Genomic DNA, 12,827 nt, shown 5'->3' with positions numbered 1-12,827 from the left:
AAAAAGAAAAAAAAAAAAAGAAGAAACACAGTGAAAACCCTATTTGTGTGCTCTCTACTGCTCTAATGTAGTAAAAGTAAATAAATGGTAGTTATTTTATTGGAAAATAATCTTGTAACTATGAGGTTTAAACAGTTTGACATTTTTACTAATGGAGATGAAAAGAAAACTTCTTTAAAATAACCTGAGGATACCCAGCTCTCCCTTTTGCTTCATTGTATAGTGGTCATTTTGTTCTTGTTTTAAAGATGGCAGTGATTACACGTTTGGTATTTGTGGCTTAGGACTAATGGAAAGTAGCTTAATTGCAATGGAAATATTCCATAAAACTTGCATATTAAAACTGATGAAACAAAATTAAAACAAGAAAAAAGAAACCATGTATAAAATAACAAAAAAAAAAAAGAAAACATCATATGTACTGTTGAAACAGCATTTGCAATACATTTAAAATCATTATAAATTTAAAATAGATAAAGATCAGTTTCCATTAGGTTGAGAACAAAGTATTTGTAAATAATGACAAGAATATGTTTAAATGGAGCAATGTTTTACATATTGGAAATAATCCTAATAAATATTATAAAAATGTAAATCGGCAAATTACTAGAGTTATTAAATAAAAATTAAGTTGCTTTGCAGTAAATGGAAATGATGTAATAGATACCAGTTATTAAACAAATATTGGTTAGCTCATACTTATCAGGGACAGTTTCCTGCCTTTTATGTCACACTCTGTCTTTATTATATGCCTGGATCATATAACTGACTGATAAAAAACACTTTACTGTGTTTCTCCACTACATTAACTCAATTACTGTTCTTGTTCTCACAGCACCTGTTTGTTAGGGATGAGCTCAAGCAGTTCAGCAGAAGTCAGGTTCCTTCGAACATCTGTGTGTTTGGAGGCACACGAGTAGGTTGGTTTGGTACGCATGCCAAGACAAGACCCAAAGTCTCATCCAGCCAGGAGGTGCTTCTGTGGCAATTGGCCCAAAACAGCTAGAGAAGCCGTTCAATCCTCCGCAAGAGGAGGAAGCTGTGCTCTGGTTTAGAAGATTTCGCTAGTGGCTTGGGTTGCTTCTTTCTTCCCTTGGATATTTCACGGTTGCAGCCTTCTCCACACTGAGTCTCAGTTTCTGTGTAGTTTGCTATCATATAATAAGCTTCTGAAGGAGAAAAAAAAATAATCAAGGTTTTATTTAGCACGCTCAGTTGAGTCCCAACACACAATTGTAGAGGATTTTTCTTCTTATCTAATTCAATGATATTCAGCCAGGAAGAGCTTTAAGGGGAAGATAGTAAGATATGATTTCTGATTGTTCCCATATGATAAGAAGAAAAGGGCATAATTATGTGAAATCAGAGTTTCTCCTCTTGCTCTAAAAACAGTTGAAGGACGAGACAGTTCCTTAGTTCGACCCCCAAAGAAGAGAGGAAGGACTCTCAGGGTAAAATGCTCCAGAGCCTCGGGGCTTAGAGAGGACACACAGAATTCTTGTAGCCCTCCTAGAAGACATCTTTATATTGACAAGTGAATAGAGAAGGGCTGTATGGTCCTGCTGCTTCAAAGCTACCTACTTAACTCACACAAATTCACCGCGTGAAGAGTTGCAGAAACAAGGGCAGAGCATGTATGCGCACTGGTAGTGCACAGTAGACAGGGGGGTGGACCAGTCACTTTGTGATTCAATTTCTGGTTATAAAATAATATATACTAGAGCTGAGAAGATATGACACAGGGGGCTTAGAGATCCTCAGACTTTGTGCAAAAGAAAACCATCCAAGTATCTCAGACCCATAACGTGCCATATGCCAGATGCTTCCAGAGCTTCCGTTTTTCCCCTCTGCAGACAGCAGTGTAAGGTTCCTTCATTCAGAGAGCTGAGCGTCTTCTTTATGTTCTGGAGCACTCTCAGTTTCCACTGAAATCAAATAAATGGCTGTGGTTTTTACTCGTCACGGCCTCTGGACTGCACAGAAACAGTTAAGTGTAAAAAATGAAAATTTCTTACGTTCTGCCTTTGACAAGCGACACATGATGTAGGGGCTGGTTTCAGATTAGCTCTAGGACTTCTTTGCACCCTGCGTTAGCATTCAGAAGCTACTTGCAGATGTAGACCAGCTTGGGTTTGTGTGGTCATCAGGTGCTGAGGTATATTCCCAGTGTGACTGGCCCACTTAAAACCCTTGAGTAATGAAAAAAGAATAATGTGCATGAGCAAAGTGGCGCCTTGAAGAAGGTTTGGGTTGTGATAAATAGAAGAAACCTAAGAAAGAGTGGTATAGGAAGAAAAAAACTTGGCAGGGCTGTGCCCATTGACTATGTTATGACGTGTATGACACACATCTTACATGTATTAGCTGTATTATATACATTTACAGTGTTACTGCGTTTTCCCTTGGAAATGTGACTAGCCAATTTTAAAACTTGCTTAGATGAGCTGATGAAATACAGTAAAAATGGTGCTGTTTTAAATGAATTCAATCCACATTTTCTTCCTAAAAAAAGACTGCCTGTTGCCATTCTCTGAAGGCGCTTGTAGTGGGATGAGCAATATGAATAATTAAGGAAAATGGGTATGTGTGCTCCAAGAGGAGACAATTTTGGTATTGAACATCCTTTATTCTTACATTTCTAAGATGAACTAAAAGGACTTTTCATTTCTCTAGATTTCTCCAGATTTCCCATCCTTAACATTGTACAGCATGCCTTTTCTCCTGTCTTAATGACATCCCAAACTTTTGTTGAAAATAATTGATTGAATTTAAATTTCCTTAAAAGTTTAAGAGGTAATGTTACAGTATAAATTTCCTACCAAACACTAAGTAGGGAAATATCCATTAGTGAAATTAACTACAGTTTCTAGGTAGCTAACAATGTGCAGTATACAGTAGGGCATGGCTAATGAACACTGCAGTGGGTGATATTTCATTATACAAATTAATGCTCACATTTTAATGGGAAAGTCACATAATGAATCTCAGCTTCAGTGACAGCAATTAGAGACACAGATTGTCCCCTTCTGGACAAGGCACTGTTTAGCAATAAGCAGCTGTGTAAAAAGTCTTCAGGTTTACAACATATATATATGCTTTGGGGGAATTAGTGTACAGTTTATATTAATGTACTGAATCTTCCCTGCAAAGTAACAGCCATATTTATCTCTCTGCATTTTAACTAAGTAAAGACATGTAAAAAGACTAAATAAATATTGCAGATGAGCTATAAATAAAGGAAAATATTCAATTATAAAACTTTATAAAAATTAAAATATTTTATTGTAATGCCTAATGCACAATTGAAAAATCTGTAATAAACTGAGTCAAAAGCATCAAAAGTCCGTCCTTTTACAGGGTAGGGGTAGTTTCGTCTTAAATAATAGAGAAAAATCACTAGTAAAGGAAAGTAGTAAAGAGAAGAAGTTAACTAGTATTTCTGACAAACAGATTAATTGTGTGGTGAAACATGTGCAGGATCCAAAAATAATCCTACAGAACCTTTGATATTCCATTTGGTTTAAAAAGTGTGAAGTGAATGATTAGAATGATAAAAGAAATTACCGTGTAAGAATAGGCATAATAATGAACTAATTAAACCATACAGCAATTCATTTCTAAAATATCTACTGCACAATGGATAAAATGGGTTATCAATAACTGTTTCAATGGTAAAATAAAAAATGCTGGAAAATGTTTTCAGTGTTTTCATTAAGCGGTATTCTCTGGAATTATAAAATGTTTGATTTCATCTGCTTTGCATGAAAGCAAGCTACAGCTTGTTTAGAAATGTATAGGATCAAATTGCAACTCATGCTGTCCCCGAGAGAGTGTCCGAACCCCACTGCTGGCTGCCAAAGCTTTAGGGGTTGGGGTTCTTGTTCTGATGCCCAGCCCCCGCTGTACTGAGGAGCAGAGGGGGACGCCCCGCAAACAACCCCTTAAGAAGTCTCACTTAAAAAGGGGGGGGGGTCATTCAGTGGGGAAGGGGAGTGCAAGGTGCAGTAAAGGTTTTTAAGAATTTGCACGTTAACTGTGAAAAATGAATGAAGAAGCCCACAGCACGAAATATAAACAGATATTTAAGATTTGATAAGGGAAACTAAAAGTGATAGTAAAAATACGTGTGTGGCTATTAGGGTTATGGAGAACAGGGTAGAATTCTGCGGATCTGGCAGATCAATTGGTGTCTTGCTAATTCTAGACAAGAATGGGTAAAATTCATGGTGTGGAAGACTAGTCTTCTGTTCTCAAAAAGAAGCATGATGGTTTTTATAAGTATTTTCCAATGATACAGTTCTGCCATTAAGTAATGAGGCTGTTATGCTGTAGCCCACTACATTTTAATATTTTTTATAGTGAATGATACTGGATAACTTATAGATAAAGTCTTAAAAACCCTGGCTGAAGAGCTCTCCAAATCATTAAAGTTCATTTAAATAACCAAGTCTTGGAACACGGAGCAAGTTCCGGAGCACTCGTAGTAGTAAAAAAGCTCTGACTATTCTAGTATTTCCAAGAAGAAAGACTATTAAGACTTTGAAATTATAAATGGACTACCCTGACATAAGTTTGGGGTAAAATTACCGAATGAATTTGTTAACTAATTAAGAATTGGTAGCACAGCTAATTCAATTTTATTTTATGAAAGTAAGTTTTACCAAGTTTCTCACTTTCTCTCAAGGCTTGTGAAAGTAGCCTCTTCTGTGTGACAATCCCCCTCACCAAAAAAACCCAGTACACAGAGATGGAGCGGCGCATAAACTGGCAGTTCTGCAGCAGCGCTTTTAGCTCCATCTATTTGGTAATTCGTCATTATTTGGAAGAGTATATAAAATCACTGTTGATAAAATTTACCAATGGCACAAAAACGGTAAGATGCTAAAAATCATGGGGAGGCACTGATTAGTCACTTAGTCAAGTGGCCTCTTTTCAACAATATGAATTTTAAATCAGCGAAATGTAAAGGAACAAATACTAGAGGCGTTGATGAACTGGGCCTAGGATTATGGTAGAGAAGCAACAGAATATGAGCTGTTAGTTGATTGCTATAGCTATGGATGTAAACAGTCTTGGACTGTATAAGATTAATATCAAGTTGAAATTTCATCAAAGCTTTAGTGGATGCCCATAATTTAAAAGGACATTGAAAAATTGGGAAGGGTGTTCCACTCAAGAGGGAGAGAGGGTGAAGAGGTGACTGGTTTGCCATCTGCAAGTACCTTCCTTAGGGAATAGATTTTTTTATTTTAAAAATCTGTTTAATTTAGCGGGGAAAAATGTAGCAATGTTCAGTAGTAGGAAGCAGACTCTGGACAAATTGAAGCTAGAAGGCACACATTTTCAGTGGTGAAAATACTTAACCAGTCAGTTTACCTAGGGACATGGTGGATTCTTCTTTGTTGCTGTGGTTGAAACAGAATATGTTTAAACTAAAACAAGTAAGTTTTTTTTTCAAATTGTAGTTAAAATTGGATGCAGGAATTATCACGTGAGGGTCTTTGGCCTGTGTGGTACAGCAGATCAGACTAGATGATCACAATTGTCCCTTCTGGCCTTAAAATCTGTAAATTTGGCTGTGGTCTCCTTGCACAGCCCGTAGCAGATAATTCCTACGACTAGTATGATCAGATTGTGTTCGGAGCAGGACTGGTGATAGCTTGCATAGGTTATACAGCTGCATTGTTTATACAACCTACGATACAAATAGACCTGTTTCTACCGGGCAGCATGTCTGTTTCCAGTTATCTACCAAGCTTTTGTGCAGATTTTACAAGCAGCATTGAATTTTTATTGTTTTACTGTATCCTAATATAAAATAGTTCTTGTGAGATGTCTTGGGTCTTGTAAACCAGAGCAGCAGATAGATGAGAACCGTGATTATGTTGCCCAGATAAGTTCTTCTCTATAAGATTTTTTTTTTCCCATTGTACACACTGGAATATTCTCTCTTTCTACTCCATTGTGAAAAGGTTTGCAGGGATGCAAACAGGGCCAAGATCAGGATGGTTGTTGCCTTTATGAACAGTGAAAAATGACTCTTGGATATGAAATGCAGAAAATTATTTTGAAAAAGTCACATTCCCTCACTCCTACATGGCAATGTTAATTTATGTGAACTGATATTAAGTGTTAAATAGCTCATCCAGACACTGCTTTTGGCAATATTACTGGGGTAGTCATTACAGTAGGATGAATTCTCTGAAACCTTTCCTCTAAGCATGAGATATAAACAGGTTGTCTTCTAACAAGAATCATAGCCTACCTCTCTTGTCCCCTGTAGCATTCTTTGGGCGTATACTATTGCAGTTACTGATAGAGTCCTGGAAATTAGGGGTCCTTTGGATTTTCCATTGAAACTGGCTTGGGTTTTGGTTAGTTTGGTTGAGGTTAGGTTGGGCTTTTTCCCACAGCAGTTTATAACTGTTTTGTCATTTGTACAGGGACTTACGCAGGGCATAGCTGGTTGTGAATTTGAACAGATGAAATAACATCTAAATACCTGCACAATTACGGAATTTAGGAAATACTGACACACTAAATTTAAAAGATTCAAAGATGATTTACTCCATCCTACTTCCTTCTCCTGGTGCCTGCCCTCGACATTGCAGCAGTTAAGGTTGCTTTGAAGTAAAGAAATCAGTGCCAATATTTGGATCTAAAAGAGAAGAAAGAGGTTTTGAAGAGTTCCCTTTGAACAATGTTACTTGGCCAGTCCTGTATTGTAAAGGTGGCACAGTGTGTTGCTGCATGTTGAGTCCAATTTCAGACCTTCGCTTTAGATCTCATTTCTAGCCATGCAAGAGGTGGGAGCACCACAGAGAGAGCGTACCGAGGCTAGGAGAGATTTGAACTTTTTATCACACTGTCTCAGTCAGTGTCTTCTTTCAGTCCAAGGCTCATGGCGTTGGTGCCGAGCTGTGTCCCGATCTCCTCTGCTGAAAGGCAGCTCACTCAGTGGCGAGGCCTTCGAACGGAAAATCTAATGACTTCAAGGCTTAGCAATTCAGAATAAGAGCGCGTTGTAGCGCCCAGTGCTTTAGACTGAAGGTACTTCAGAAGTATAAAATATTACTAGTATTTTGTCTAGTTAGCATATTTTAACTCACACCCATTTTTACATATACGTATTGATTTGAACACCTCCTGCATGTTTTTAGCGACAGGAGTGCTGCCTGTATTACAAACCTTTCCTCCTCCCTGTAGAAGTAGTTACCCAACGGCTAACATAGCGCCTGCAATGCTGGGACACACTTGTTAGTGGTGTCACTTGATGTGCAATGCAAACACACACTGAACTATCATTAGAATAAAAGGAAGTGCTCGATATAATTGTGTTAAAGGATTTCCGTAAAGGCATAGGGGATGCTGAGGAAGAGCTTTTCAATTAAGAGGAGTGAAAACTCAAAAGTGAGAGCATTTAACCTTATAAAGTCTGGTACTTGTTTTTCACCAGTCTGATTACTTCTTAGGCAACACTTGAAATACCCAAGCTGGGTCAGAGGTTGCTAGTGACTGGTGATAGTAACTGGTGGGACAAAAATCAGAATAACAGAAAACGGCTCCAAAATAGTGCAGTACGCACGTGCTGTAGAACCAGCGTTAGTATTTGTCCACGTTGTGACTGCCAGCACAGCTCTCAGAGTTTGCACCCTCCCAAACGGCCCTGCAGTGTCTTCTGTCCCCTTGTCGCTACCCTAAAACGCCTGCGATGGGGGTGTGTGTGCTCAGGCTCTCACCTGAGACCAGGGAAGCCCAGGCAGACGTGATCCGTCTCAGTTCAGTGATTCCTGCACGTCAGTAGGAACTGCTTGCTTTTGCACAGCTCCCACTGAAACGCAGCCCCTACTTCTTGTTGGTGGAGCGCCAGAACTTAATTAGGTGATTGTAGAAGACTCAGAAGTTGCGCTGAAATGTTTAAATCTGATTTCTTCTGTTAAGCTGTGTGGACCCAGGCCTAAAGCATGAACCATGCTAATTACTACCTCTTCCTCTGCTGAACACCTCTTGTTTGAGGTGCTGCACTTTTCTCTTCTAAAAAGGTCGATTGATGTGGTTGATGTAAAGCTCTCATGTCTCACCGTTTAGCTTTAGGATTACATTATGGATTTAGAATTTCCACTGCATGTAATTTACTTCAGCCCCGTCTGAACTGCAGCACGTATCCAGCTAGTGCTCGTGGTCAGTAAGCCTGCTTGCCCAGGGCTCGGTGGTCGTCTGAGCACGCTGGTGCTCTACGTTCCTGCGATCAGGGAGAGGAGCAGCGTCCCAAGTATTCACCAGCCTTTCAATTCAACCTGTAGCTTAAATAAGAAAAGTTTGAAAGCCTTTCAATTCTGTTTTAAGCAGGTTTTGAGGTTATTTGAAAACGCGTAATTTTCCAGATGGCTTGGTGAACTACAGAATATTATAGAGAATTTTAACAGTGGAGGAAGTTTGCAAAACAAGTATTTCCATTATACCATTTGGAGAGGGCTTGCCTTCGTCTTTTAGATCGCTTAGGAAAAAAAGCTACGTAGAGAAAACAGTTTCTTTTTCTTGTTGAGCTCCCTCCTAGAAATAATTGCCAATATTGACAGCTCACAGGTCTTCCAGATTCCTGGCACTTTTAGTGAGAGTTTTCCGTACTTCTTCCTATAAAAGGAACTCTGGATTGCTAACAAGTGCTCTGCAAAAATTTAGATGTACATTTGCTTAGATGTATGTTCTTTTTGGATGTGTCTTTATGATTGTATGTGAATATTTATTATACGTGTAATATCTTCTGCCTCTTTTAAAGTATTGAAAGATCAATAAAAGTTTAGTGCGGGCTTAAAATATATATTTCATTCAGGAAAATCATCTTATATGTTTTAAAACTCTATTCAAGCTAATCCTAGAAAAGCGCTTAAGGTAGGTAAATTACACGTTTTACTACTTGAGCATTAGAAATGCCATTAGTACAAATTTAAGGGACTGCAAAAAACAGTAGATAAAGCTAATTTCAAATACAGAAACTAAATATATTTTGTACTTTTTTTATTACTCGATTTCTTTTTTATTTTATTGACTACTTTTTATTTTAACTATATGTTCTTACATGCTGCAATCATAATGTAGTGTAATAATATTAATATTTTATAGAATCTGTATTTATAGTTCTTTATTTAGAAACAATGCAGTAGGTCTGCAGATCTTTGAATCCTTCTGGAATGGTGCCCTCCAAATAATGATAAATTACTTGTGCAGTATGCCATTTGCTAATTATATCCATGATTTACTGCAGAGCAAGACTTAAATCATTCATTTCAGTCTTGCGTAACAGTGCCATAAAATTTTTAGGTTTAAAAATGGTTTCCATGTGTATAATTTAAACAAATTTTAGAGCAATTGTATACACAAAATATTGCAACCATCCATTTGTTACATTCTTTGTCTCTCTTTTTTAAACTTGTACTTTTAATGATTACTGTGGTTGAAATTGTTATGCTTCATTTTCATAATCATAGCTTTTAATTCTACAACAGTTTTCTACATGTTAGATTAAGAAAAAGATGGCTAATTGTGTGTAGATACCATGTCATTCCTGAATAGCCCCACATTCTGGAAACCCATTTTAGAAATATTCGGTTTATGAATTAGTCTTCAATTAAAGACATTTCTTTTTTAAAAATGAACTATTAGCTCTAAGATCTTCTTGTTTGCAAGCAGCTAATGTTGATTTTTTTTCTTCACTCATCCGTACACCAAAGTACAGTTAACTCTCTTTCTTTATATTTTTCTCTTTATCCATACCTATAGGTGAGAAGCCTTACAAGTGTCCGCATTGTGATTATGCTGGTACTCAGTCTGCATCCCTCAAATACCACTTGGAACGGCACCATCGGGAGCGACAGAATGGAGCAGGACCACTCTCCGGCCAATCTGCAAGTCAAGAACACAAAGATGAGACATCAAGTAAAAATTCTGTGTTTATTAGACCAGATATATTGAGAGGAGCCTTCAAGGGGCTTCCTGGTATCGATTTCCGAAGTGGTATGGTCTCGCAGCAGTGGACGTCAGGAATGCTGTCTTCTGGAGAGCAGCAAGGACAAGCAGCTGGCATGTCATCTGAAATATCTTCAGAAAATATGAAGAGTTCAGACATATCTTCCAAAGGAACACACTTTTCTGAACTTGGCCGCGCGTACCAGAACATGGTTGGGAACGGTGTGAACTTTCAAGGGTCTTTGCAAGCTTTCATGGACAGCTTTGTCCTAAGTTCTTTGAAGAAAGAAAAAGAAATGAAGGATAAAGCGCTCTCAGATCCACTTTCAGCAAAAGCTCTGGGCTCAGATGGTGGCGAGGAAAAGATAAATAGCAAGTCCTCGCAGCGAAAAACAGAAAAGTCACAATACGAACCACTTGACTTATCCGTAAGGCCAGATGCAGCCTCCCTCCCAGGTTCATCTGTTACTGTGCAAGACAATATTGCTTGGCACGGCTGCTTATTTTGTTCCTTTACAACTTCATCTATGGAACTAATGGCTCTGCACCTCCAGGCCAATCACTTGGGCAAGGCTAAACGTAAAGACAACATCATAGGGAACAACAAAGACCAATCTAGAGAAGCTTCAGCCTCGGTTAATAAAGTGAGCTTGCTTCCCTCTTCTGTGCAGTCCAGCAAGGAGGCGGTAGTTTCAAACATGCTGAGCCAGCTGGACTCAGCTCCTGAGAAAATGACCCAAGGACAAAATAAAGAGACCCTGGGAGAGGCGAAGAGCACCGCCTGGCCCAGCCACATGGAATCCACTTTTTGTAATTTTACAACAGACTTCTATAAGCAGTTTGGTGTTTATCCTGGTGTTATTGGCACGGGAACACAAAATTCTTGCACCAGTAATGAATCCGAAATAAAAACACAATCCGAAGACGACCCAAATATTCTGCTCTCTGACTCTGTAAATAAAAGTGCTACTGATGACCTTTCTGACATAGCTTCATCTGAGGATATGGAATCTTCCAAGGAAGAAAACATTGAAGATGAGGACATTGACACAGAACCAGATATTATGAATAAGCAGTTGTCTGCCCTAAATAAAGAAAGCAGTGAAGGAGGCGACAATATACAAAGCGCAGTCACCTCACAACCAACACAAGGGCTTGTATCACCACTGCCGCAAGCATCAGAAAAGCAGTGGCACACTCAGAATCTGCTGTCCTCCCATGAAACTGCACAAGGAGTGATGAAAGCCGAACAAGTTCAGGGTCCGCAGGTCCTGGAGAAGCAGATGAACATGTTGTCAGTCCTAAGAGCTTACAGCTCTGATGGCTTAGCAGCCTTTAATGGACTTGCAAGTAGCACAGCAACTAGTGGATGTATCAAGAGACCTGACTTGTGTGGTAAGTTTTAGACCTTCTTTTAGACCATTTCAGAAAACACTTGTGCAGAATCATGAAGCTGCTCTTTAAATATACTTAGTCATGTTTGTTAGTAATACATTTTTTTAAATGTTAAACCCTGTGGGCCAAATTCTAGTCGTATATGTGGTCTACTCCATTGAAATCAGCAGTGCTGCATGCATATACTTACACAGGACTTTAGAAAGAACTTGCTTTTTAAACTAGAGTAGCAGCAATATAGACTATCTGTGCTAGTGGCATCTGAAGGGGATACTGCTTTAGCATACTCAAAGGAGGAAAAAGTTTTTAAAAATTGACATGGTAACTTGCAAACTTTTCAGTATTTTCATATAAGTAACAACCCAAGAAAAAACACTGGATGCTTTGCCAAGCAAACCTTGCTTTCTCTAGCTTTTTTTTTTTCTTTTCTTTTCTTTTCTTTCTTTAAATTGGGTGTGTTCAATTACCACAATACTAATGACATCAAAGGCCAAATGCATGGAATGCATCTGCCTGTGGCGAAGAGCCTTTTTTTATTTCTTTTCTTTTCCCTCACCTTTTTTAAAATTTTTTTTTGGTTTGGTTTGTTTCAGTGGCACCCATACAATAGTTGCCCTTGACCATTTTCACTATTCTAACAAGCGGTTGTATGAATTGCGATTTGTCTAATTAAGAATATGCCTCCAGGTAATTAAAAAAACAACACACCAAACAAACAAAATCACCTTTTACCCTTATTAGTCTCTGATTTACAAAACTGCAGTTTTACTTCCTCATATCACACACATCATATATGACAAAAATGAAAGTTAAATCTATTTGGAACAAACGAGAATGAGGATTTTTTTTTTCAATTTATCTCCTATTTTGACAGCATGGTTCTTGTTTGAAAGAGATTTTAGAGTGTAAATCCTTTGACAAACTATATCACTTTAAAAAGAAGATTCAGCAAAGGGCACAAAAACTTCAGTAATGCTCGTTTCACTTAACCTTCAAAGTAATCAGAAAACTCATTGTCAGAGCTGAACACGCATAATAAAATGTATTCAAGTTAAAAAAAGAGAAGAAAATGTGATGAACAGTTATAAAGCCTGACAATTTAAAATGAAAGCCTAAATCTGCAAACACTTAAGAGTGGTTACCCTGGTTAACTTAAGGTTAGTGGGAGCTTGCTTTGTTTGACTTTACCAGGACAGTATGTGTGCTTAAAGCCATAACCCCTTCTTCAGGCCCCTCTTCACTTTTCCAAGTTTATCAGTTGGTCTGATAAAAAAGTCTGATTTCTCTTCACAAAGTTTGTCTCACTTGTATTCTTGGCTTCATAATATTGTCGTTACTTAAACTGAGTCACGAGCCCAAGTATCTGCATGGCCTTACTTGTAAACTTCTGTGTCTCAATGCACTAAGAACCAGTTCAGATAGCTGGAAATATTTCCAGATTCTTCAAAATCAGCAGTTAAATTACT

General features: G+C 38.2%; 1 protein-coding gene across 8 annotated transcripts in view; it reads left to right on the top strand.

The window, feature by feature from the left end:
• Positions 1-12,827, top strand: part of ZNF536 (zinc finger protein 536) — a 352,592-nt gene that overhangs the window by 215,664 nt on the left and 124,101 nt on the right. For all 8 annotated transcript variants that reach the window (XM_074583019.1, XM_074583016.1, XM_074583020.1 and 5 more), the window contains one exon: positions 9,781-11,361. In XM_074583019.1, the coding sequence (XP_074439120.1) occupies positions 9,781-11,361 (1,581 nt within the window). The remainder of the gene's footprint in view (positions 1-9,780; positions 11,362-12,827) is intronic.

Source organism: Larus michahellis, chromosome 4 (assembly GCF_964199755.1).
Source record: "Larus michahellis chromosome 4, bLarMic1.1, whole genome shotgun sequence".
NCBI lineage: Eukaryota > Metazoa > Chordata > Aves > Charadriiformes > Laridae > Larus > Larus michahellis.
Note: the sequence above shows the minus strand (reverse complement) of the source record. Positions and strands in the feature narration are given on the sequence as shown.